The 27,674-nt window shown below is 46.5% G+C and overlaps 2 protein-coding genes across 9 annotated transcripts in view; one reads left to right on the top strand and one right to left on the bottom strand.

Annotated features, from left to right (window-relative positions):
- The window catches only part of EML6 (EMAP like 6), a 175,782-nt gene extending 163,135 nt beyond the window's left edge, over positions 1-12,647 (top strand). For all 3 annotated transcript variants that reach the window (XM_077925440.1, XM_028725094.2, XM_077925441.1), the window contains 4 exons: positions 2,372-2,475; positions 4,591-4,744; positions 6,579-6,679; positions 9,596-12,647. In XM_077925440.1, coding sequence (XP_077781566.1) covers positions 2,372-2,475; positions 4,591-4,744; positions 6,579-6,679; positions 9,596-9,620 — 384 coding nt within the window. In that variant the 3' untranslated portion in view covers positions 9,621-12,647. The remainder of the gene's footprint in view (positions 1-2,371; positions 2,476-4,590; positions 4,745-6,578; positions 6,680-9,595) is intronic.
- A 1,312-nt stretch (positions 12,648-13,959) lies between these two features.
- RTN4 (reticulon 4) overlaps positions 13,960-27,674 on the bottom strand; it is a 63,522-nt gene continuing 49,807 nt past the window's right edge. For all 6 annotated transcript variants that reach the window (XM_028725099.2, XM_028725097.2, XM_028725101.2 and 3 more), the window contains 4 exons: positions 19,376-19,445; positions 17,811-17,857; positions 16,849-16,907; positions 13,960-15,149 (listed from right to left, as the gene is read on the bottom strand). In XM_028725099.2, coding sequence (XP_028580932.2) covers positions 15,107-15,149; positions 16,849-16,907; positions 17,811-17,857; positions 19,376-19,445 — 219 coding nt within the window. In that variant the 3' untranslated portion in view covers positions 13,960-15,106. The remainder of the gene's footprint in view (positions 15,150-16,848; positions 16,908-17,810; positions 17,858-19,375; positions 19,446-27,674) is intronic.

Here is a 27,674-nt window from a genome sequence, read left to right as displayed (position 1 = left end):
ACTTCTGCGCATGTGCATGACGTCATTTTGACTGCCTGCGCATGCGTGAGCGGTGAAACCTGGAAGTAACACGCTCCGTTACTTCCGGGTCGCCACAGCGCGCAACCCGAAAATACTTATCCCGAAGCTACTTCAACCCGAGGTATGACTGTATACGGTTATTTAAATGCCTATAAAACGAAAGCAGAGAGGCAGAGGAGAGGTAAAGAAGACAGTGAATGAAAATAGGCAGTCTTACGTTTCATAGATCAAAATGCTGCTGTTATAATGCCTTGTGGTACAGATATTCCCTGCACATAGAAAACTAGCATGTCAGGCAGAAGGCAAGCCTGGAATATCCTTCACCCTGACCAGGGCCGTAGCTAGGGGGTGGTGAGGTGGGCCCCTGCCTGGGGTGCAGGCGAGGGTGGGGGGCCGCAAAATCGGCTAAAAATATGTCCATAAATATGTCTATAAATAAAAATATCAATTATTGCCTCATAAGAAAATGTTTTTAATAGAGGGTAAATTGAATGGGTGTGGGGGGGTGTTTGGAGGTGAGGCGGAAAGAGGAGCTAATTTGTCCATAGCAAGGGGGCACAATCTGGACCAGGCTTCCTCAAACCCGGCCCTCCAGATGTTTTGAGACTACAGTTCCCATCATCCCTGACCACTGGTCCTGCTAGCTAGGGATCATTGGAGTTGTAGCCCAGAAATATCTGGAGGGCCGAGTTTGAGGAAGCCTGATGTGGACAGTTCTGCCAGGGGTTCAAGATCAACTAGCTATGGCTCTGACCCGGACATACCTGTTCTTAATGTGCAGAAATGCTTTTCCACAAAGGTTTAATGTGATAGAGTGAATTGCTAACTTCAGACTGACATGGTTCAGTCCAGGCAAAAGTTCATTGGCAGAGTGAAAGCTAAGCCAAAGGGAACAGGCCATTTCAAGGAATTTCATGTGATGCATGTGCTTCAATCACATTTGTCACAATCACACTTGACACAGAAAAAAACATAGAGCATTAAGTAGCCTGACAGCCAGCACAGCAAATCCTAGTCATTGTTTCCTACTCAGATTCCTGCATTGCAGACACTGCATGGACTTCGGAAGGTTTTCTCTGAAGAATGTGCAAAATGACCTTTCGTTCATATAGAGAAAGCTGTATAAATGGGTATAAAACGTGCGTGACTGTGTGAATGTGCTTCCCTGGAGCTGAGCTCATTTGTGGCATAAGTACATATGAGTAGGAATAAAGGCACTTTTTCAGGTTGAAGCTAGTGAGTATACTACCGCACACGAACCCTTTAGTCTGGTAACAAATTAATCTTTATGGTTCATAGAATTGTAGAGTTGCATGGAAAACAAATTTCATCTGCAGGAATCTTTTGTCCAATGTAAGGGCTGGAACCTATGCCCTTTTGACATCCTATGCCCTTTTAAAATGTGGGGGTTTGGGGGGGAGTTATTGGGTTGCACTGATTACAGTGGCACCTCAGTTTTCAAACATCTCCGTTGATGAATGTTTCGGTTTTCGAATGCCGTAAACCTGGAATCAAATGCTTCAGTTTTCGAACACGCCTCCGAAGTTGAACATGCCATGCGGCTTCCACTGAGTGCAGGATCCTGAGACCTAGCTGTCGGCTATTGAGGTTTCGGTTTTCGAATGTTTGGAACAGTCTTCCAGAAGGGGGAACGTTCGAAAACTGAGGTACCACTGTATATATTTTGTGGTTTTATATTTTGATTTTGTTATGTGAACCGTCCTGAGACCTCTGGGTATAGGGCGGTATATAAATTCTAATAATAATAATAATAATAATAATGATAATAATAATAATAATAATAATAATAACAACAACAACAACAACAACAACAACAACAACAACGATGGAACAGGGTGGCAAGGCATGGTACTCAATATCTGTAGTGGCCTTTCTGACAGTAAGAAATGTTCAACAGTGGAACGGTCTCCCTTGGAAGGTTGTGGACTCTCCTTCCTTGGAGGTTTTTTAGCAGAGGTTGGGCGGCCATCTGTCTTGGGTGCTTTAGCTGAGATTCCTTCATTGCAGGGGGTTGGATTAACTTGGGGTCCCTTCCAACTCTTCAATTCTCTGATTCTATTACCTTTCCCTGCTAATATCTCAGATAAAGCAAAACAGGCACGGAGTCATAATCCTCAAGCCTGCATTTGTTAACACAGAAATGCCGCTTAGCATATGCATTTGTCTGGGTTGCAGATTAATTCCTTCATATTTTCTTTTAGAGAGCCGTGTTTCATTAAGGAGAGCCGCAGACCTATGGCATTTCTAGCTGCCGTGGTAGAAGCTAGACATGGTGACCAAGTGTTTTGGCACCATCCGTGTGACGATCATGATGTCTTGCCTCCCTCAGGTATCAACCGGTGCCTATAAACGCCAGGTCCACGAGGTGCCATTAGGGAAGCAGGTGACGGACGCAGCGTTCATCGGGAAGATCACCTGGGCCACCTGGACAAGGTGATGCGGCACAAAAAGAGCTGTGAGCTTCACAGTGGTACAGAAACGAGATACAAGGGATGGGCGGCAGGAGAGCAGCATCATGAGCCATAGCTCAGTGGTAGAGCATCTTCTTTGCATGCAGAAGGTCTCGGGTTTGATTCCCGGCGTCTCCAGGTAGGGCTTGGAAGTGTCCCTTGCCTGGAACCACGAAGAGCTGCTGCAAGTCTTTGTGGACAATAATGAGCTAAGCAGGCCAATGATCTGACTCCAGTATAATGCAACGCAGATTCCTATGTTCCTAATCTCACCCAGTAAGAATTCACCCACTTGTAATGGGTAACAAAATACCCCCTGTTCCCCACCCCAGTCAATTTGCTGGAAACTACTGTATTTTTCGCCCTATAGGACGCACCGGCCCATAGGACGCACCTAGCTTTTTGGGGGGGAAATCAAGGGGAAAATTTTTATTTCCCCCCCAGGTTTGCACAGCCATCCCCAAGCTAGAAGAGGGAGACGGCGCTCCGCCTCCCCGCTATCCCCCAAGCTTATGGGGCTGGCGATGGGGAGAAGCAAGCTTGCTTCTCCCCCCCCCCCCCAGCCTCCAGATCAGGTCGGGGAATAGCGGGGTGGCGGCGCTCCACCTCCCCACTATCCCCTGAGCTTGTGCGGCTGGCGGGGGGAGGGGGGAGAGAAGTAACCTTGCTTCTCCCCCCCCCCCCGCCAGCCTCCAGATCAGGTCGGGGAATAGCGGGGTGGCGGCACTCCGCCTCCCCACTATCCCCCGAGCTTGTGGACTGCGCACCGACCCTTCTCGCTCTCCAGGCTTCGGCGAAAGCCTGTATTCGCCCCATAGGACGCACACACATTTCCCCTTCATTTTTGGAGGGGAAAAAGTGTGTCCTATAGGGCGAAAAATACGGTAATTGGGAGAAGAAAAGGCTGAGGAGTAAATCCTACACAAATCTGGAGTGCTGTCCCTAAGACAGTTGGGTAGCGCCTTGTACGCCCTCTTCCGGCAACTCCTGCAAGCCAAGCTGGTGTCAAACGTATTGCTCTGCTTTCTTTTGGACCACATTGTGGGACTGTTAAGGACAGTAGGAAAGAATATATTGAGTAAGTAATATCCTTCCTTCACTCACGCCAATAAGTGATGTAGCAGAGCCGATTCCCCTTCAATAAAGCTGGAAACTAGACTGCAGATTCGTTTGAATCTCTTAGTTAAGATTATTTCCTGGTGTTCCCTTGGATCCCCCTTAAAAGAATAAAGGCACAAGAGTCTTTCTGAGTAAAGTAACAAAAAGTTTACTCACATTTCAGTTCACGATTTGATCCCTGAAAGGCAGGCTTTGCTTAATGGTTACGCAACAAACTGTGAGTTCATCTCATATGGAAACTGAACTCATGTGCTGCTGGCTGAGAGCCAGCAGACAGCAAAATTACATTCAGATAGCAAAATGGCTGCAGGATAGCAGCATGGCAGCAAAAGAATAGAAAGACAATAGAGAGACAAAAGGAGACTGATAAAATGGCCGCATGACTCGGCTCTTTTATGGAGTCAGCCAGAGCCATGCCCATCTCCCAGATCACATGCAGGGGGAAGACTTCCAGACCAGTGGAACAGAAAGTTACACTGACTTGGATGTCCCCCTGCCTGTGCCCACGCTCCCTAAATCAGGAATGTTGCATTTGACTGTACCAATGGATTACATCCCATACACATCAATGAGGTCAAGGCAGGGTCTTGTTGTCTGGGCAGCCTAGGACCTCCATACACTGCCCAGGCTTGCACCCCAGAGAGGTCACTTTGGTGTTGCTAACGTAGCAAAAATGACACGGGAGGCAGAGGTTATGAGTTTCCAGTCTCTGCAGCCACAGCAGGCGCTGTGATTCTCCAGCAATTTCACTTTGCTCCCAGAGGTACACTCCATTGTCTTTCGAGACAGATGGAGGCCACCACATTTGGACTGGCCGCCTCTGTGCTGCCAAAAGCATCTTCTCTGAGAAATCTCAGTATATTTTTTCTTTTAAAAAAACAACAACATACCTAGCTCCCTAAGGGCTTTACTGTCTTCAGAAACACATGCCCCAAATGCTATACTATCTTTTTCCTTTCATCTTTCACCATTGGAGCAGTATCCTTGGAGATGAAGTCATTGGTATCTGGCCTCGAAATGCGGATAAGGCAGACGTCAACTGTGCTTGCGTAACCCACGCTGGCCTGAACATAGTCTCTGGGGACGACTTTGGACTAGTCAAACTCTTTGACTTCCCCTGCACTGAAAAATTTGTAAGTCGGCTTTCTAGCTTTGTGGTGTCTGTACACAGAATCAGAAAATGGGGTGAGGTGCTGAAATCATGAATAAACGAGAGAGAAAATTTTCTTAGAATGCCAAAAATATATATTTTTTAATTGCCTGGTGCATTTTGGAGGTCAGGCATCTGGCAAAGGAGGAAACTGTAGTAGTACATATTTTTGCAGGGAGCTCCTGTTGTTCAGTCCCAGCTCCTGCCAAGCTAGCAGTTCTAAAGCATGTCAAAGTGCAAGTAGATAAATAGGTACCGCTCCGGCGGGAAGGTAAACGGCATTTCCGTGCGCTGCTCTGGTTTCGCCAGAAGTGACTTAGTCATGCTGGCCACATGACCCGGAAAAACTGTCTGCAGACAAACGCTGGCTCCCTCAGCCAATAAAGCGAGATGAGCACTGCAGCCCCAGAGTCGTTCACGACTGGACTTAACTGTCAGGGGTCCTTTACTTTTACATTTTTATTGCCCCCAAGACAGGAATTTCATGTTTCCAAACTGTGTCACACAGCAATAAAAGTTTTGGGACACGTTGAGAACTTTTCCTCTCCAGTTTATTCCTGGTTGCATCAGTTTCACATTTTCCCCAGTCTTAAGTTCAGTTCTCCACATCATCTTGTGATTTATTTATTTTTAAGTCCTTCTGAGAATTCATCAGCATGTTCGTGCAAATTTCTCCCAATCTACACATTTTGGGGTGCTAATTTCCCAAAATATGTGCATTTTTGCAAAGCAATTTCCCCCCCAATACATTTCCTGCATGTTATTTTCATGAATATCTGAATATTTTTCCTAACGTATGCATTGTCAAACACATTACTTAACTGTAGAATTGCACTGCAAAATCTGAGGAACGGAGAATCTCAAAGGGTGGCTCTTGTTTCGGTTCACACATTGTTTCAAACAGTGCAAATTACATAGGTTCACCTTTAAAGGCAAACCAAGTTGTATTCCGCACACACACACAGCCCAAATCCTTGGTTCAGGCTTCTGTCTCCCCACTTACAGCATATAGGTGAAATCATGTATAGTGGGGGAACACCATCTACAAAGCCTGTAACCCCCTCTCAAAACTTCTGGAAACCCTTGAAAACCCCCTTTAAAAAACCAGACGGGGATAAATGGTAGCAAAGGTGGCTCTCTGTCTTCCTTATCGCTAGAGGACGATTTGGAAATGACGACAAGGGAGGTAGACCAGTACAGTGGTGCCTCGCAAGACGAAATTAATCCGTTCCGCGAGTCTCTTCGCCTTGCGGTTTTTTCGTCTTGCGAAGCACGGCTATTAGCGGCTATTAGCGGCTTTAAGAAAAAGGAAACAAACTCGCAAGAACTCGCAAGATGTTTCGTCTTGCGAAGCAAGCCCATAGGGAAATTCATCTTGCGGAACGACTCAAAAAACAGAAAACCCTTTCGTCTAGCGAGTTTTTCATCTTGCGAGGCATTCGTCTTGCGGGGCACCACTGTACCCTGAAGTGCCTGGCTGTGATTCAGAAGCAGACTCCTGGGATCACTAGCTGCTTTCCCGCTCTTTCCAGGGAGTTTTTGTGCCTCTTGTGCCTTTTTGGAGTTTCAATTGATTGATTTATTCCCCCCCCCGGCACCGCACATATATGCAGTTGTGCTCAAGTTAAACACGTGTGAGGAGGGAGATACCCGTATATAGAACCATATTGTGGGTTCTCAGAAGTGTTCAGATGCCCGTGATCAATGTAGTCGGTCTTCATTGCATTCTGATGATTACAAAAACCCACAGCTGCCAATGTGGGTGGAACGAGACGGTGCTTTTTGTGTGTGTGAGAAACCTTGCCTTTTCCCAACAGGCCAAACACAAGCGTTACTTCGGCCATTCGGCTCACGTCACCAACATACGCTTCTCTCACGATGACAAGTACGTTATCAGCACCGGAGGGGATGATTGCAGGTACCTTTTTGCATTTGTTTATGCCGAGCTGAGCGTTGGGTACGGGAGTGAGAAAGCAGAGTTCGGTTCCCCACTGAGAGATTCGCACTCAACTTAGCCTGCTTCGCAAGGCTCTTGGGAGGCGAGAAGATATTGCTTTGAGCTCTTGTGGTGGAGAGGACAAAAGAATAAAAGAATATCAAACGGAAGAAGTCAGTGCTAACCGCTAGATCCTACAAGCTGCTGTAGGAAGTGGTGGCAAAGAGACACACAGACTCATCCAACCATAGCTGTCAGCCGTCCCTTATTTGGCGGGACAGTCCCTTATCCCAGCGCCGTGTCCCGCTGCTGTCCCTTATTGATGACGTCCCGTAAATTTCCCAGGTTTCAAAGGAAGCAGCTCCTCTCCCTCCCTCCCTGCCGGCCAGGGAGGAGGGAGGCTCCAACTCTGTTGCTTGGCTGCGTTGCTCACCCAATAAGGAGTCTAAGAACGACTGGGGGGTGGCGCTTGCATGCCTTGTGCCGATCAAATCGGCCGCGTTGCCTGGGGACTCGCCTTTGCTCAGCGCTTCCCAGTGGAGAGGTGACGGTGGTTTTCCTTGCTGCATCCCCTTTGCCGGGTTGCTGCGCTGTGGGAACCACCGCTTGAGGCTTCGTTTGGCTGCTGGCTGGGCTTTCTGCCTTTGGCTCGGAGGGGCTCAGAAGTTGAACATACCTGTGTTTGGAAAATCCCTTATTTTGGCTGCTGATCCATTATTTTTGAGGCTGCTGGTCCCTTGTTTTCAAATCTGTAAGTTGACAGCTATGCATCCAGCCCTTTGCTGGAACAAGTCGGCAGTTGGGCAGAGCAAAGGATGTAAACTTCGCCTTTCTGCAGTAGGCTGGATTCCTTACAAACCATTCTTTATCTTCCATCCAGACAAGTGGAATAGTTTATAAGCAGAGGTTGGGTGGCCATCTGTCATGGATGCTGTAGTTGAGGTTCCGGCAATGCTGGGGTGACAATACTAGGTGACACTCAAGAGTCTCTTCCAACTCTAAGATTTTATGATTCTGTGATTATTCAAGTGCAAGGACACATTCCAGCCAGGCAAAAGCACTTGGGTGGGGATAGTTCTGAGGGCCAGATAAAGAAGCCCAGGGGGCCAGATTCCAGCCCTGAGCTTGAGGATCCTCACCTCTAGTCACACAGTACTTAGCTGGATGGACTCAATGATCTCCCTCAGTGAAAGGCAGCCATCTGTTAAGCATTTTACAGTCATACCTCGGGATGAATACGCTTCAGCTTAAATATTTTCGGGTTGCACTCTGCGGCGACCCGTCAGTAACTGCGCACGTTACTTCTGGGTTTTGCCGCTCGCACATGCGCAGACGCTCGAAATGATGTCACGCACATGCGCGGAAGCAGCAAAACGTGACCCACACACACGCAGATGCGCAGTTGTGTCTTACGTTTGCTTCAGGATGCAAACAGGGCTCCGGAACAGATCCCGTTCACATCCGGAGGTACCACTGTATTCTTCTTTTCCATTCCTCCAGAGCGGGGCTGGAGAACCTCAGGCTTGGGAGGCGCATGCAGCCCTCAGTCCTTGCGACTCTCCCCAGACCAGGCCCCTTCCACAGCCGGGTCCCTTGATCCTCCCTGGCTGCACCTTCCTTGGGTTTCGCCATCTGGCTGGAATGTGAATTCTGATCATGCTTCTTGCCCATCGGAATGGAGGCTGGCGAGGGAGAAACTTGCCTACTGTACAAAAATGTGGCCCACAGTCAGCGAGTGGAGCCCTCGGGCTACAGAAAAATAGACTTTTGGGCCAGATCCGTCTGCTTTTGCCCCCCTCCCTCCCTTGCCTTCCCTCTACTGGGTGAGAGGAGAGTGCTTGCGCCACTTCTGTTTCCTCTTGCAAGCCAGGAAAACAGCATTGAGCAGCAGGAGGGGTGCAGCAGGGCCCCTTCTAAAGAGAAGGCCATAAATAAACAGAACAGTTGTTACCGTCGCAAGGAAATGTTGGAAATGCTTAAACTCGGCTACAGTAAACATGTAGGAAGCAAACCAAAGGGCATTGCTCGAGACATTAGGCAGCCCGGATTGAATGTTGCACGCGGGCAAAATTGGATTTGTGAACCCAGGTCACTGGTAAGCCAATATCTCTGCCATCCTCTGTTCCTTCATCTACCAAATTGCAATGAACGTGTCTGGGTTCTTACAAGAATGGGAGGTGCAACGATTATCAAAGAGCTTCCACGTTAGAAATGGAAATGTTAAACTAGTAAAAAATAAAAATAAAAAGTAACCGTCACTATTCACGTTTGAAGTCTTTCATGTCCCTGGCTTGCCTTAATGCCCCAAGTCATATTCAACTGTCTTCCCTGTGTCATTGGAAGGAATTTGTGGGGCGGATCTGAGTCACTAAACAGCTGCAAGAGTCTGGCATGGGGCAGATGCCGTTTTGCACAGGCCTTAGCCGGACTGTAATGAACAAATTCTAGGTCTGAGAGGATGCAGCTGAAGTCTTATGGCCTGTAGAGATTCATTTTTAATATACAATCATACCTTGGCTCCCGAACAAATTGGCTCCCAACAATCGGAACCCGGAAATGAGCATTCCGGCTTTCAAACGTTCTTTTGGAACCTGAACATCCAACACGGGTCCCACATGTTCTGATTGGCTGCAGGAAGCTCCTGCAGCCAATCAGAAGCCACACTTTGGTTTCCAAACATTTTGGAAGTCGAACAGACTTCTGGAACGGATTCCGTTCGACTTCCGAGGTCCGACCATGTAGTATGTATTGCTGGATGGGGGTATATTTCTTGAATTAGAATAACCGTGCAGATAAGGAAGCTGGAGGGCAGAGCCAGGTTGCCAGTTAGTTTTGCAGAAGTCTGATTTCAACCACACATGTGCACGCAGATGGTAATTGACATTTCTTCCTTTCTAGCGTATTTGTATGGCGATGCCTTTGAAGGTCAGTTTCCTCCAGTGCCGCTCTTGCTACCACCGCCACGTGAGTGCCAAACAGGGATTCCTCCCAAGACTTCTGCAGGCGGCTTTGTTACAAAACGCTGCATAGATTCTAAATGTGTGAGACGACCTATGTTGGATGCCACAACCACCCCCCAACCATTGTGAAAGAAGGGGAAATTGCTGTATTTTTCCATATATAAGACTAGGGTTTTTTTTCTTAAAAATAATGTCCGAAATGTTTTTTTGGGGGGGGCTTATACACGGATAAGCCCCCCCCCAATATAGAGATATAGGGACGCGGGTGGCGCTGTGGGTAAAACCTCAGCGCCTAGGGCTTGCCGATCAAAAGGTCAGCGGTTCGAATCCCCGCGGCGGGGTGCGCTCCTGTCGCTCGGTCCCAGCGCCTGCCAACCTAGCAGTTCGAAAGCACCCCCGGGTGCAAGTAGATAAATAGGGACCGCTTACTGGCGGGAAGGTAAACGGCATTCCGTGTGCTGCGCTGGCTCGCCAGATGCAGCTTGTCACGCTGGCCACATGACCCGGAAGTGTCTCCGGACAGCGCTGGCCCCCGGCCTCTTAAGCGAGATGGGCGCGCAACCCCAGAGTCAGACACGACTGGCCCGTACGGGCAGGGGTACCTTTACCTTTATGCACGGATAGATCTCCCCCCCAATTTTCTTAATTTTGAGTCCCCCAAAATAGGGGCCAAATTATACATGGGGGCGTCTTATAGACGGAAAAATACTGTAATTGATTTGGTCCTTAAGACTGAAGGATGCCCAGTTTGGTTTGCGCTATCGGCTGGCTGTCATGGGTGCTTCAGGTGATATTCCTGCATCGCAGGGGGTTGGACTAGATTCTTGGGGATCCCTCCCAAATTTTTGATTCTAAACCTCTCTTGCTGAAAATCAAGTGTCCTAATCTGCAAAGCCTAGCCCATAGTGCAAACTTAAGCGTCAGTAGCCTTTTTGCCAACAAAACGAGTTGCGATTTGAAGATTATTTTTAAAAAGTATTCATGCTTTTTCATAAACCAAACCATTTTGAAACCACCCACTAGAAAACCTTATTGGGCAAGGGACGCCTTCAGAGTAAAGAAAGCTTTGAGCCATGGCTAATTTTATACCGACCAAATTATCATTCCCCCCTCCCCTCCCCAAATATTTCCGGTTTTAAAAATAAGTTCATTTGCCAGTTTTCTATGAAGTGCCTTTTGAAAGCTTTGCCAGTGGCACAGGCTTCCTGCCTGTGTCTGCTTTCTACTCTCGGTGCTACAACTTCCACAACTGACGAGGGCTGACAAAGTCATTCCCCCTCCTGCCCTCCCACCCTCGATGTTCCAATTCTCTCTTCTTTTGCATTTAATCTGTCTCAGTATTTTAACTTGAGTCTCAGCTGGTTCTTTTAACAAGAGTGGGTGGGGTGCAAGGAAAGTCTCTTATAAATAGCTGCCTGTCAAATCTGCAACCTATCTAACAGTCTTGAGGATAGGAATGGGGGCCTTGTGGTCCTCTGGATGTTGGTCAACTCCTACTCAGGTTTCCGTAACGAAAAGGGGGAGATTATTCTCTTTCTGGCCTCCTCCCACTTTCAGAAGAACCTTTTCCTGCTGCGTTTCTAGGTCGGGGCCAAAAATGGCAATGCTTTGATAAGTAAACCTTCCTCCACCTTTGTTCCAAAGATTTGGCAAACAACTCGGCAGCTACACACACAGGCTCTCAGGCAGGGGACCAAGAAGCTGCAGAATTTTCTTCCTCACCCAGAAAAATCCAATAGCAGTGCTAGAACATGCCTCCTATACTTGGAAGATTACAGGTTCAGTTTCCTGTACTTTATAGTGGAGTTACAGGGAGGAAATGGAAAGATCCTTTTGCCCCAAGGTATTGGGACGCGGGTGGCGCTGTGGGTTAAACCACAGAGCCTAGGACTTGCCGATCAGAAGGTCGGCAGTTCGAATCCCTGCGACGGGGTGAGCTCCTGTTGCTCGGTCCCTGCTCCTGCCAACCTAGCAGTTCGAAAGCACGTCAAAGTGCAAGTAGAAAAATAGGTACCACTCTGGTGGGAAGGTAAACGGCATTTCCGTACGCTGCTCTGGTTCACCAGAAGCGGCTTAGTCATGCTGGCCACATGACCCAGAAGCTGTACGCCGGCTCCCTCGGCCAGTAAAGCAAGATGAGCGCTGCAACCCCAGAGTCGGCCACGACTAGACCTAATGGTCAGGTGTCCCTTTACCTTTACCTTACTGGGTTCGGGTGCTATGGTTAAGGCTGCAATAGTTAGCTGGCCAATGAAGGGAAAGGGCCAGCCAAGTCAGGCAGGGGCCACCACCAGCTGCTGAAACGAGGCCACTGCATCCTCCTTCGCTAGCAATACTCTGCAAACAGATAGCCTCCCTGCAAAGCAGCAAGGTTTGGCATGCAAATATCTTTGTTCCAACAAGCTCCGCTTGAGGAAAGCCACGCGGGTAAGCAGCTCACTCCCAGGTTTAAGAGAGAGCCAAAATAAAACTGGAGAATTCTCCAAAGGGGTAGGATTGGGGATCAATGTGCAAAAGTGCTACCATTTGTCAAGAGTCAATCAATAGAATATATTAATGCCTTACATGCCTCTATGATTTCCGACACACAGGTCCCTATGCAGTCTTATTCCCATACTCTTCTCTGTTAAGGAAGCCTTTCTGTATTAGGCAGTGTAATCATATCGAGCCGTTGATGTCAGATGGTCACCTTGTTTGCCTATGTTGTAATGCTGGCCTTTTCATATTGATTGTATCCTAATTCTTTTTTTAAATTAAAAAAAAATGTGACAGAATGAATTGCTATGTAGTGAAATTGTGCAAAAATATTTAAGAGCAATAGAGTGTGTGTGTGTGTGTGCCAGGAAGAGATTTGTTTGTATTTGTTTATATGGTTTGATTTTAGGAACAATACGCTCAGACCTGGTGCTGTATTATAATGTAAATTCAAATAGTACTTGCATGAGTTTATTTTTCAAGCGATCCAGTAAAAGATTTATGATTTGAAAACAGCTGCGTGTCAAGATTTTTCATTCGAGGTTTGCAGCACACCAAAAACAAGGAGACTGGTCTTTGTCCGGCTGCCCCTTCTTCTTAGAGCATTGATCGTAGACAGCAAAGATCTCATTTGTCAAAAGTTCCCAGAACAGATAAATAAAAGCTAGTGACTCATTCACATACTTTTTCTGAAAAAAATGATTTTTTAAAAAGAGAATAGAAGTGGCACACACTAGCAGCCTCTTTATTTTGTCACATGATCTTGAACAGGGGTCGGCAACGTGCGGCCCATGGGCCATAAGCAGCCCAGGGAGGGTCGTTTAAACAGCCCATGGGCTGCCCCTGAACCAAGCCACTTACTCAGCGAGTTCCCATGCGCTGCGTGGAGCAGGGATTCACTTCCGCAGCGCAGAAAATCATGTATGTGCAGATGCCGGAAATCACATCAGTGCAGATGTGATCCAGCCCACAGAGCAATCTCTGCGGGAGTGAACCGGCCCAGGCGAGGTAAACCTTGCTGCCCCCTGATCTTGAACACTGAATCAGAGGCAGCCAATATGTTGTCCGCGAGATACTGCTGCCTTTCAACTCCCATCAGCCCCAGTCGCCATGGACAATGGGGTCAGGGATGCTGGGAGCTGTCGTCTGAACTGGACTTATTGCAGTATTTCTTCACTAGTTAATTGGAGCCGTAAGTGGCAAAGTACATGTGCCAATCAACCACCATGCATCAACTCAGCACACCGTATTTTTCGCTCTATAAGACGCACATTTTCCCCTCCAAAAATTAAGGGGAAATGTGTGTGTGTCTTATGGAGCGAATGCAGGCTCCTTGGCTTCAGCGATAGCAACACGAAGCCTTCGAAGCGCAGTGGGAGCGCTCCTGCCACGCTCTAGAGGCTTCGCGTTGCTTTCGCTGAAGCCTGGAGAGCGGGGGGTTGGTGCGCACGGACCCCTCTTGCTCTCCAGGCTTCAAAGATAGCCGCCTGAAGACTCCGGAGCGCAGCGGGAGTTCACGCTGCGCTCCGGAGGCTTCGGGTTCCTTTCACTGAAGGGTAAGTGCCCCTTCAGCTAAGGCGCAGCGCCCCTTCAGCTAAGCGGGAAGAGAAATGGAAGGGGCTCCGTTTCTCCTGCCACTTCGCTGAAGGGGCACTGCGCAGAGAGGGGGAGATTTCCCCCCCCCCTCTAAAACAAGGTGCGTCCTATAGAGCAAAAAATATGGTACTTTTTGGTGGAGAGGATTGGAACATTCAAGCTGAATACTCATGCACCTGTAATCTGCCAGTCCCTGCACTCATGCTTGATTTGCTAGACAGCACACCACCATTTAATTCTATACGCTTTATTGATACTCAAATTGTTTTGTTTTTACATTTCACAATGCATTCCACAGACTTAGTTTAATACAGCTTGAACCGCAAGTGTATACATTTTTTTTTTCATTTGCAATTTCTTGCATTCACAAGGTTCGAAATTTCCAAACGACATTTGCAGCATCGGGGCGCAACCCGCTGACCCATGCACAGGCGCTGAGGATCCCGAGCACATTGGAGAACAAGCATGCTGGGTAGTCCTTGCCAGAGCCTTGCAAGGATCTTGGGAGTCACACCTTCAGAAATTCCTTCCACAGATCCAGAGTTTTGAGAGGCTGTAAACTTATTTACTCAAAATAGACTATAGGAGGTTTGTGCAGCAAAAGTTATGGCGGAAAAGAGTTATGTGCAAGAAGAGTTGGGTGTTTTCTTTCTTTAATAGATGCTAGTGTTTTTTTTCTGAAGATTTAAGCTAAATGGAGCTAAAACAAAACCCAAAACAAAACCCAGTTCCGTTCTCCGATATTCCAAGCACTGTGGAGGAGCTGGACATCCTAAGCTGCTGTGAAACACTATATATATATATTTATATAACTTTTATATTGGCAATTGATAAAACAGTAAAATTAAAAAGCACAATACGGCTACACTCGATACCAAACGGGCAAGGCTTTTTAAGCTTGCTTTAATGGCATATTCTTCTACACATCTCTCTCCTTTTTTTTTTTTTAAAGAAAATCTGCAATCAACCTACACAGACCAGAGACAGTGCTAAACTGAAATGCTCTCCCTGCACTCCAGCGGCACTGCGCTGTCTCGAAACGCAGCAAGACTACCTTGGCTGAAGCATAAAATGTACAGCTCTCCAATCTGTTATGTTAACCAGTGCTGCACACAGGAGAAGCAAAAGAGGATTAGGTTTAAATCCATACATAGCAGCTTACAATACCTATGATGAACACACATGGCAGTCAAGAACAGGTTATTTCCCCCCGCCTCAAAACACTGCGTTGCTAAAAAATAAAAGATCTGTGAAATTGCACTGCAATGTCAAGGTTTTGCTATTCCCTGACCCTCCCCACGTAATCCAAATGAATATGCCTCCCCTTCCCCACTTAAAAGATGAACTCCTATTTTTAATAAAAGTTGCTTCAGGTTTTTCATTCGGCTTTGCGCTTCAACCCGGGGATTTTAGCTTGGATCCTGCAAAGAAACAAAAACAAGGTGTTTTAAATGTTATGCCTCCTGCCTTCCCCGATACCCCATAATCCCCCCAGAGTCGGTGAAGCTCATTTGACCTAAAACCAAGCCTCTAAGTGGCATTGGTCCAGCTGTGTGGAATGCTCTCCCAACAGAAATTCAACATGCATCTCCTGTTTTAACTTTTAAATGATGGCTGAGAATTACCCTGCCAGTTAGAGTACTATTGGCACAGAAATGGAAACAAGAAGAATTACCGATGAAAGAGGAATGGCAGACGAAATTAATGGACTATGCAGAGTTACACGACAGGAAGGATTCGAAACCTCTGGGATCAGAGATTCTCAGTGGACTGGAGTAAATATGTGAATTATTTGAAAAGCAATTGTAATCAAGAGATTACGCTAGTAGGATTGCAAGAAGTTTTGTAAGGAGCACTATGCGAAATATTGCAGAGAAAAGTATGAAGAGAATTATTAGTGAAGGACTATTAAAAGTAAGTGAAATTAATGAAATACAGATTAAGTGATAAAGATTGAAAAATCTTCAGATGTGGTTGATGGAAGTCCAAAACACTGAATAAGATAAGAAAATATGTTGTATGTTTTTTGGAAAATTTATGTAAAAATTAATAAAAATATTTATTTTTTTAAAAAAAGAGAGAATTATCCTGCCAGTTAAGAAAGCATTTTTCTGCAATTGTTAGCTGATGAGCTCCGATTTTATGTTTTTTATTGTACAGTGGCTGCTGCAAACCACTTTGAGTTTGACATTTTATTTATCAAATTGGGGTGTACAAGTATTTTTTATATAACAAACAAATCAACCTAAGTAGTCCAGTGTAAAACGTCCAAGCGGACAAAAAGCTGCACAGCAAAGAGATTGGGGTGCTGCCCATCAAGGGTAGCACCCCCAAACTTGGCCCTCCAGATGTTTTGGGACTACAATTCCCATCATCCCTGACCACTGGTCCTGTTAGCTAGGGATGATGGGAGTTGGAGCGCCAAAAAACTCTGGAGGGCTGAGTTTGGGGGTGCCTGATCAAGGAGAACAGAAGCAGAAGAACAGAGGAGAGAGAGAGAGAGAGAGAGAGAGAGAGAGAGAGAGAGAGAGAGAGGTGTCACACAGAAACCCAGAGGCTCTAGTGAATTTCAGTTTTGACCTGAGAATACTTTTCTTTGCAACCTCAAATAGAGTGATAAGTCATCCATAGATGGTAGTTTTGAAAATTACAAGAAGCACAAGTTTAAGATGCTCATTCAGCTCACATTCATCTCTCTGCTGTGTGAGATTATTATATTTATCAGTTGCTTCCCCCCCCCTCAAAAAAGTGACTTGCAAAAACAAAGATTAAAAAGAAGACCAAAAACAAGCGAAAATACAGTAATATGTCTGAAAGTGCAAATCTAACTGAACCCCCACCACGTTTTAAAAAAATAAGCTGAGAGTTAAACTCTAAAGTCTTGAGTAAGTAAAAATGCTTTTACTTACAAACAATGAAGGCACCAGGTGTGCCTCCCCTGGGGAGAGAATTCCAGATTACAGGGCCTTGAAAGAGGTGTGTGTGTGTGTGTGTGTGTGTGTGTGTGTACGCGCGCGTGCGCGCACACACACACACACACACACACGTAATCTCTCACTAAAAATAACATTGAAAGGTATCAGCTACTTTAAAATTATCTTCAAAATTCTATATGCTCACTTTGTCACTGCATCTTTGACATTCTTGTTCACAAGTCCCAGGTAATGGTCAATTTGAACCTGGCAAGTAAAGACACAAGGGTGAATTACCATTTCAATAACACAGGAAATCACCATGTATTAACACTTTCTGCTCAACATTCCCCCCATAACTAGGGACAGAGGTTTCCCGCCACCCTAACAAAAAAGGAACATTGATCCCTATTCCACTAGGCCTTGAGAGTAGATCATGCCTTCTGTATGTTTATCTATTTCAGAGCTGTGCAATCCTATTTAGTATAGGATTTTTGATGTTTTAAAGATTTGCAAAATCTTCAGTGCCTTCCCCCCCCCCAATCATTTTTATTGATTTTCCCAATTTTCCCAAATCATCCACAAATTAAGGCAAATTTAATACAATTCTCAGTGTCTCGTAGAGGGTGTCTGTAAGTTTATGCCTGTCAAGCTTCCTTGTAGGCCCACCAAGTAAAATATAAATTTGAAGCCACTGTTGATCAGGGCTCAACAACTTTTGTGTCTGGATTTCCAATTTTTGAAATGTGGTCTAGGAGGAATTTATCCATGTATTGGGGCAGAGGGGACCCACTATCTATTTACTTGAAATGGTGCTCTGCTCTTTTTGCTAGCCTGTTCTCTGAAAGTCTTGCCCCCCTCCAACCTAGCTCTCTGCCTCCCAGCGTCTCTAAAGCAGGTCATTTGGAGTTGATCAGCTCCAAAGTAGTTTCCCAACCAGGAAAGCCTGCCAAGTCAGCTTAAGAGGGACACCCTCCAGGGACTTACATAACCCCAGCTGAGCACTAGGAACAGCAGCGGCTAAGTAGATCAACAGGAGAAGAGGTGGGATTGTGTTCTGCAGAGCTCTCTCAAATCTTTTTTGGTACACAACTTACTCTTAATCGTCCCAATTAACCATCACATTTTTGGCAGAGTTGTCAGGGATTATGCGCCACACCGTGTACTCACCTGGTGCTTTTCATAAATAATAGGAATACTGAAGAGCGAAATCAGAGCTGGAATGGGATGCGGGGGGAAACACAACACAAGAAACATCCGTAAGTGTATGCAAATGCAGGGATGCAGAAAAGATCAAGTAAGGCAGGGATAGGCAACCTAAGGCCCAGGGACCAGATGGGCCCAATCGCCTTCTAAATCTGGCCCACGGATGGTCCAGGAATCAGCATGTTTTTACATGAGTAGAATGTGTGCTTTTATTTAAAATGCATCTCTGGGTTATTTAAAGGGACGTGGGTGGCACTGTGGGTTAAACTACAGAGCCTAGGACTTGCCGATCAGAAGGTCGGCGGTTCGAATCCCCGTGACAGGGTGAGCTCCCTTTGCTCGGTCCCTGCTCCTGCCAACCTAGGGATTCAAAAGCACGTCAAAGTGCAAGTAGATAAATAGGTACCGCTCTGGCGGGAAGGTGAACGGTGTTTCTGTGCACTGCTCTGGTTCGCCAGAAGCAGCTTAGTCATGCTGGCCACATGACCCGGAAGCTGTACGCTGGCTCCCTCAGCCAATAAAGCGAGATGAGAGCCGCAACCCCAGAGTCGGTCACGACTGGACCTAATGGTCAGGGGTCCCTTTACCTTTTACTGGGTTATTTGTGGGGCATAGGAATTCGTTCATTTCCCCCCCCCAAAAAAATATAGTCTGGCCCTCCAGATGGTCTGAGGGATGGTGGACTGGCCCACGGCTGAAAAAGGTTGCTGACCCCTGAAGTAAGGTGTGCGATTCCAGGCTAAAACAAAAATATGAGGCTGCTGCAAATAGCCCTTGCAACAGGCAGCAGTCTCTGCATTCTGTGAATATGGGATGCAGTGCCCCCAAACAATGACTGGGCATGTGATGTTGAGCTGGACAAGCAAAGCAAGGTCCCCAGATACATCATCTAGACACCTATGCACTCACCTGAGCTACTTAAGATAGCTTAGTTGGTAGAGCACAAGACTCTTAATCTCAGGGCTATGCAAGATTCCTGCATTGCAGGGGTTGGAAGAGATGGTACTTTGTGGTTCCTTCTATGATTCCATGAAGTTGCCTTAAACTAGGTCAGACCATAGCTCAGTATCATCTGCGGTGGCTGGCTGCAGGTTTCAGGCAATAATCTTGCACAGCTCTATTCAGAGGCTGATGGGTTGAATTTATATACTGCCCTATACTGCAGGTCTATGCCGGGGATTGAACCTGTGACCTTCTGGATGCAAAGCGGATGCTCTGCCACTGAGCTGCAGCCTTCCCCTTACTTTGCCCTGTAGGAATACTGATCCTGATCGCTACTATTGGCGTATCAAGCAAATGACTGTGATCAAGTCAAAAGCAATGGAATTTGCCCTCCTCTGCAAACCCTACAGATTAAAACATGGCGTTTCTACGACTTCCCCCACAAAATCTCTGCAGCCTTTGCCAATTTGCTCTGACGCCTCGGGATCATGTTGTGCCGTGACACCAAAATCGCGGCGACGTACAGCTTTCCTCACAAAATGCTTTGCATGTTATTAGGTGCAACGTAGTATAGAGGGCCAACTTACCCAGTATCAGCAATGTCAGACCATTGAACAAGGCACCAACGTAGGTGAACACCCACATCAACACGGCAAACTGGAAGGGAAAAAAAGAAAGCTGAGTAGGAATGCAGAATGTGGACCATTGATTAGAGCTCAAGTAGGCTTTGCAGTTGCCATGGGCTGGCTGCTACGTGGGGAGTGGAGGTGGCTGGAGACTCCCCAAGTGATGGGAGACTCCCCAAGTAAGCCATTCTAAAGCCTTGCATGTGGAAAATGGGGAAAGTTGACATGGGAATGTCACTCGCAGCAGCAGCAGCATCCGCCATGGCAATTTGGCATTTGTTCCGACTCTTCAGGTGGCCTTCACTAAAAGGACTTCTCTGAAGGCAGCATGGAAAGATCAGGCAGCGAAAAGGCAGCGCTCCAGCCTCCGTATGTCAGAGATAATTATAGCCAAAAGGACTTGTAATGGGATCCCACAGACTTTAGCTTTGAGGTCCCCTGGCCGTGCTGAGAATGACGAAAAGTCTCATAGGATTTCACGTCTGCTCCATCTCCCGGTGGTTCATGTGGCCATTTCGACCACAGAAGAGGTTCAAGTACAAGCAATAAGACAGGCCCTGTGCCATTAGATTTAGGGCTAATAATAATAATAATAATAATAATAATAATAATAATTTATTTATATGCCACTCATCTGACTGGGTTGCCACCCTGGGCGGCTTCCAGCAAATCATAAAACCCAAAGTAAACCACAACACATTAGAAACTTCCCTATGCTACTTAAGGTGCATGGAAGGGGATGTTTGGTTAGCAAGATAACCCTCCAAGCAGCAAGCAAGGTTGATATATATTACGTAGGGCAGAGGCTTTCAAACTTTTTTGGTCCATGGCTCCCTTGACCAACTACATTCTTTCTGTGGCGCCCTTGTGAGCCTCAGGAGCCCAGATACATCACCCTGTGCTTGCAGAGCCAGCAGCCCCTCACCCTTTTCCGAACACCCTGCCTTGTGAAGTGTTCACCCAGCCACCTCTCCTCTCCCCTCTCATTGGGAGTCTGCAGCTGCCGCCTCTGGTCTTTGAGCTGCACCCTCCTTGCCCCAAAGAGATGTGCCTCCTCACACGGCCCCACCAGGACCTGGGAAGCACCCCCTGACCAGCGCCAGAGGCATCATTCACCTGGGTAGCTTGCAGCTAGCTCTGCTGCAACTAACAGCTGTGCAAGCCTTTGGGAGGCAGAGATGTGAGAGGGCATCAGAGGAGGGAGGGAAGGACAGAGGGACAGAGACCAGTGTTGCCCACAGCACCCCTGACTATCATTCAAGGCACCCCAGGTTGCCACAGCACATGGGTTGAAAACCACTGACGTAGGACAAAACCTTTGTTCTCTCCACCACCACCCACTGCAGCCTCCTTCCTTGCGTTCCACTTCCCAGACACTGTAAGCTTCTGTTCCCAGAACACAGAAATTAGATGGTGTCAGCTGTTAAGGCTGCCTTGGTTCTTTGTGACCTAGTGCTAATGGGAGGAGTGGGGTTAAGGTTGTCTTCAGTAGCAGTGGCCAATTTGTGGCCCTCCAGCTGATGCTAGACTACAGTTCGTGCCATCCCTGGTTATTAGCCATGCTGGCTGGGGGCTGATAGAGAGAGAGAGAGAGAGAGAACACACACACACACACACACATTTTTATTAATTTGTTTACATATCTCTTCCAACAGACATACAACATAACTTCTCATCTTATACAATATTTTAGACTTCCGTCAACACCTCTGATGATTTCCCATTCTTTATCACTTATTCTTCATTTCTTAATTTCTATATTGCATTTAATTGTCCTTAACTAATAATTCTCTTCATAGTCTTTCTTGCAATATTTCAAATAATCCACCTTACAAAACTTCTTGCAGTCCTACTAGCGTAATCTGTTCATCACAATTACTTTTCAAATAGTTCAAATATTCACTCCAGTCTTCTAAGAATCTCTGATCTCGCACGTTTCAGGTTTCAAATCCTTCCTGTTAATTTATCTAATTCTGCATCGTCCATCAACTTCATCCTCCATTCTTCTTTCGTCGGTAGGGAGCTGATGAGAGTTGGGAGTCCAGTAGCACTTGGAGAGCCACAGGCTCCCCATCTCCGGTCTTAAGTCTAGAAGGGGGGGAGCAGCTTTGCAAAATCTTTGACTGCAGAGCTGTGGATGTGCACAGTTCCCCCTTGCTGTGTCAAAGCACCAGTCCATCCATCTCAGCAGCTCTCCATTATTTCAGGCAGGGAGCTGGGGAAGAGCCATGATCCATGGTAGAACATCTGCTTTGCATGTAGACGCTCCCTGGCGCATACAGGTAAGGCTGGGAGACAGCCCTGCCTGGAACGCTGGAGAGCTGCTGCCAGTCCATGCAGACAACACTAAACAAGATGGACGAGTGGTCTGGCTTGGTATACAGCAGTGCGTTGAGTCTCTTTTGGTCCTGCTAACTTGACATCCTTTCTGCCCAGCTCACCAGGGACTGAACTTGAGAAACAACTTGGTCTGTGGTCTTTTTTCTCAAGGAACTGGTGGCTCTTTAGGACTTGAGAGAGGAAGCAAGGAGGGCCGTTCAGAGGCAAAATGTTTACCTTTCCTAAGCAACTAGTTAATTGCAAACCCGAAACCCCAACCACATGAAACTGGAGGAGGTGGTGGAGAATCACCTTTACTATTCCAAATGTAACATGAGAAATAAGGGAACGAGACCAACGTGTCCCGGGATGAGATAGAGCCCTACTAGTTCCCAGAGGGTTTAAGATCTACTTGCCAAGTAAGAAGGGCAGGGGTGTGGGGGTGTGACCTGGAAGTGCTGAATCACTAATGTGTTGACTGTGGGGTGGTGGGTGAGAGTTCCCAGGTCAGCTGATTCCCACTGCTAATCTGAGGGCAAAACGTTCAGTAGGGGAAGGGCTCTCTGAACAAAATGACTAAGGGTACATTTGCACAATCATTTACTTAGAAGCATTTATTACTTGGGCTGGGTTTTCTTTTTTATTGGATAATGTTCGAAGTAGGTTACAAGCCTTTAAGATATAACTATGGACTGAGTTAATTAAAAAAGAAGAAGTTCGGCAATGCATTTAAAAAGTAGTAAAAAATGGCAAATTAGCAAGAGTTTATCCAAAGACTCAATGGCACTGTTTCCCCCTACACCCTGTATCTCTCAATTTTTGCATTCTAAGAAATCCCTGGGACGCAGGTGGCAATGTGGGTTAAACCACAGAGCCTAGGACTTGCCAATCAGAAGGTTGGCGGTTCGAATCACCGCGATGGGGGGAGCTCCCGTTGTTCGGTCCCTGCTCCTGCCAACCTAGCAGCTCGAAAGCACGTCAAAGTGCAAGTAGATAAATAGGTACCACTCCAGCGGGAAGGTAAACGGCGTTTCTGTGCGCTGCTCTGGTTCACTAGAAGTGACTTAGTCATGCTGGCCACATGACCCAGAAGCTGTACGCCGGCTCCCTCGGCCAATAAAGTGAGATGAGCGCCAGAGTCAGTCACAACTGGACCTAATGGTCAGGGGTCCCTTTACCTTTTAAGAAACCCCTGCTTGTGACCCTTGGTTAACCAAAGGTATCCTGAGTCCCCCCCCCCAAAAAAAAACTTGGGTCTCCAGTTGTTCCTGGACTACAACTCCCAGCACCCCTGACCACTGGTCCTGCTAGCTAGGGATGATGGGAGTTGTGGTCCAACAACAAACTTGGGGACCCAAGTTTGAGAAACACTGCCCAAGGAGAATATAAAGAAACTTTCGCTTGGCACCTGCAATGCTGGTAATGTCACTATTAAATGGATACTGGTGACAAAGCGCCAGCAACCCAAAGGCCCATGTCCAATTAATACCCCTTTTCCTCTTCCACTGGCTGCAGCACCTGCAGCAGAGGCTCCTGCTGAATGCTTAAGCCTGCAGCAGCACACCTGTGGCCCTGTAGATGCTGCTGGTCTGCACCTCCCTTCATCTCTGACCACTGCATGCAACCTGGGGCTGCTGGGAGAGGCTTCTATGTCGATTTAAGATTATGCATTCTTGCCTTGGCACAGTACTTTCGACTTAAAAGCACGGCGTACACAGCACCCTGGGAAGCACCGACAAGAAAATGCATCAGATAAAACTTGGTGGCATTTATCAGGGAAAGGGAACCCTTCTCGGGCTGAGGGCCATGTTACCTGAATAGCATGTTACCTGTATACCTGAAGGAGCGTCTCCAACCCCATCGTTCAGCCCGGACACTGAGGTCCAGCACCGAGGGCCTTCTGGTGGTTCCCTCATTGCGAGAAGTGAGGTTACAGGGAACCAGACGGAGGGCCTTCTCGGTAGTGGCACCCACCCTGTGGAACGCCCTCCCACCAGATGTCAAGGAAATAAGTAGCTATCTTTATCTTTAAAAGACATCTGAAGGCAGCCCTGTTTAGGGAAGTTTTTAATATTTAATGCTGTATTGCTTTTAACATTTGATTGGGAGCCGCCCAAAGTGGCTGGGGAAACTCAGCCAGATGGGCGGGGTATAAATAATAAATTATTATTATTATTATTATTATTATTATTATTATTATTATCATCATCATCATCATCATCATCATCATCATCACGGACAACCTTGCAGAGGCCACACGTCAGCAAAAGGGGAAAGGAGGTGTGGCCAGATGCAAAAGTAGGGAATGCACGAAAACTCCTTGGCATAGAAGGATGCATTCCAGTCACAGAAACACCAGAGGTTTTCCACGTAGCCCTTTCCATTCTTCAAGGCCACATTCCAGGTAGACAAAAGCATTCAAGGAGTGTGTGGAGAAAGGCCAGTGAGGTTAGACAGTCCTGGAGGGCTACAATCACTTGTTCACACAAACACAGAGCCTGAGGTCCCCACCCCCCGGCATGTATATCACAATCTGAGGCCTACAGTTGTTGCAGAGTCTTTGACAAGGCCAGGTCATTCCGCACATCCTTAACAAAACATTTTCTGGTGCGTAAGCTTGCCTTTTCCTCCAAAGGGTTAGAAACCTTGCCTTCCCTGCAAATTGGCTGCTCATCACATTGCTTAAGAGCCACTAGGGAGTTGTTGTTGTTGTTAAAAAATCAACCACTATTTCAGAAACTGCATAGAAGTCTTAATTATACAGCAACTATGGGCAAAGGGCTGTTTCTGCAGTACTCTGGCCTATCTCAGAACCGGCTGCAAGTCTTAGCAGATGTTAAGGCTCAGATAAGATACCTAAATCTCTTTCCAGGCAAGGGCCCTTGTATGTCTTCTTCTTCTTTTTAAGGCTGTAAGCTTAAGCAAGAATTCTTCTGAGATAGGACAGGGTGCATCTTACAGGAAAGTCGGTCCACCAGACAGGCTCAGTTACATGAACTCATGACAACACAGCATTGCAGAATCATCCCTGCCCATATGGCTCTGCCATATAGTTAGCCAGAGCATGGGGGCCACTACAGGAAGCAGATACCCCCAACACACACACACACACCTCTATCTTCCATCAACAAGAAAGAGGCATTTCCAGAGTTTCCAGCCAGGCAAGTGAGGGTGTGTAGCAAAGCCATGAGGAGTGTGACAGGAGTGGGTGGAATTCCAAGGTCCAGAACAAACGTCATGGAGGAGCACATTTGGCCCTTGCGCCTAAGGCTTTTAATCCGGTCATATTGGGCTAAATGGCATTAAGCCAGCCTCTCTCAACCTTGAGTCCCTGGATGGCGTTGGACTACAACTCCCACCATCCCTAGCAACCAGGACCAGTGGCCCGGGATGATGGGAGCTGTAGTCCAACAACATCTGGGGACCCAAGGTTGAGAAAGGCTGTGTTAAACCAATATGTGATCTGTTATATGCCTCCTCAAGTGACTCCTACTATATTTAGCAAGAAAAATAATCAACCCCAAACCCAACACTGAACAGCTGACCCCTTAACACAGTTTGGAGATACTAAAGATAGGAGCGAGTCCTGTGGCAGAATAAGACTGGCTGGGCCATATGTTTTGGCGAATTTATACTGTGCTGCAATCGCTACAGCAGATCTTGATAAAATCACAGCATGACTGAAAACTTTTCAGCAAACCTCCTGCTCCTCAAAAGTCTACTTTGCCATCACTGCATAGCTGGGAGTTCTTTTGATCTGCCATCATCACCTGGCAAATGGTATTGGGAAACTATAGTAGTCCCTCCAGCACATGTGACTGGCATCTCCTAGGCTGCCTGAGTTTTCGAATTTAAGGAATGGGGCAGTTTCCACTCCCTCTTTGGCATTTTAAATATGGCCTTTCCCCAGAAGAGGGTGGGATGCCAAAGATACTGCAAACCACAGAGAAAACTCATTCAAGAGTCATTAATTAAAAAAAAACTCCACACTTCAGAGAAATATTTTCTTCCCTTTGTGGGAAAAACACACACACAATATCGCACCTCAGCGTGAAAAGATTCTAAATCAACTTTGGGTTGATGACTTTCCAGATGTTAAAAGGTAAAGGGACCCCTGACCATTAGGTCCAGTCGTGACCGACTCTGGGGTTGCAGCGCTCATCTCGCTTTACCGGTGTACATGGCTAAGCCGCTTCTGGCGAACCAGAGCAGCGCACGGAAACGCTGTTTACCTTCACACTGAAGTGGTACCTATTTATCTACTTGCACTTTGATGTGCTTTCGAACTGCTAGGTTGGCAGGAGCAGGGACCGAGCAACAGGAGCTCACCCCGTCGCAGGGATTCGAACCGCCGACCTTCTGATCGGCAAGTCCTAGGCTCTGTGGTTTAACCCACAGCGCCACCCATCCCGTCAGCTCCAGCTAGCACGGCCAATGGTCAATGGTGATGGGAGATGTAGTCAAGCAACATCTGGAGGATACCATGTTGACCATCCCTGACCTGGAATGCTAGAGTAGAGAGGTATCTAGTCTTATACAGCAGGATTCCTCTGGTGTTCTTAAGCCTCAAACAACTGCAGTGGGGAGAACAAAACGATGCTAAAGGTTTTATTTTGTTCCAACGCATCTTGAGTTCCACAGAACCATCCTTCAGGAATTTCCTTTTACATTTTAGGAATGGGTTGCTTCAGTCTTGCTTTATGCTGCTGACTGCTGGGAGAAAGCATTCAGCAGAGCAAGAGGGGACACTGGCTTATATTTTGCTAAGGCAACACCAGCAATTGAAACGAATCAGGGAGTTGAAATTTCAACACCCCAAAGTCACCAGTGAGCAAATTCTATAAGTCAGTAAAGCAAAACAGATAGGCTTCAGTCAATCAACAGTGTCAGGTAGTAACTCAAATTTTCTGATAAGGTGACAGTTGATCCTCCCCCAGGGCTGTTGAAGACTCCCATAGAAGTGGCTATACCAACACTGGAAAACTTTGCTCAGATCACCTGCCTCTCAACTGGAATTATCCAGTAGCAAGAAGTTGTAAAGTGGCATTTAAATGCACTCTAACGTGGCCTTTTTGCAGATGGAAAATAAAGTAGTTAAATAAGAGAATAAGTGGTTAAATATTAAAGGTGTCACGTCCACAGCCCTACGGTATCAGCTACTCTAGCCTAGATCTGAAACCAAATCATGGTTTTAGATGGGTAAAGAAAATATCCAAGCTGTCTTCCATTTCAGAAGCACTTCCTACGTGCTCCTCTTCATATAAACCTACGTGGTTATGCAAGTCTTTTGAAGCATGAAAGATCGGCAGAATGCTAAATCAATGAGCTGGAAAGGAACTGCAGAATATTCCCTTGTTCAGGGCAAGAATGAAGACTTTACTGACAGTTGAAATTAATTTTTCATATCAGAGGGTTTCTTCTTCCTCTTTTGCCAGTTGGATCAAAGACTTTTATTCTATTGGAAGTATTCTGCTTTGTCAATGTTTACAACATCGTATACTGTCTGCACAGAATCCATGGGTGGGGGCCATCTGAAGTACAACACACATTCACAACGTTTTTTGGTGGGTGCCATTTTTAATGACCCCCATACATTTTTAAAAGCCAGTGATTCAAATTGCTGAAATCCTTTTCCAGCTGTAACTTTTCTTTAATGAAAGCCTTGTAACGCCATAATGCTATTATGCCAGTTTCGGTATTATGGTGCAATGGAGTTCAAACACCATAACACTATAAAGTGGGAATAATTAAACCACAAACATCATAGCATTATGGTGCTGAATATCCTTTTTTTAAAAAAATAGGTGGGGAAGTGTTTTTAGCAATAATGAAAGGATTAAAAGTCAAAATCATGGTCATGAAATGGCACCCACCACAAATTTTATAATGAATGTGTGCTGACCTGTGACAGGTTCAAACTCATGTTCAAAATTTGCCCTTT

The sequence above is a fragment of the Podarcis muralis genome, chromosome 3, assembly GCF_964188315.1.
Source record: "Podarcis muralis chromosome 3, rPodMur119.hap1.1, whole genome shotgun sequence".
NCBI classification, from domain to species: domain Eukaryota; kingdom Metazoa; phylum Chordata; class Lepidosauria; order Squamata; family Lacertidae; genus Podarcis; species Podarcis muralis.
Note: the sequence above shows the minus strand (reverse complement) of the source record. Positions and strands in the feature narration are given on the sequence as shown.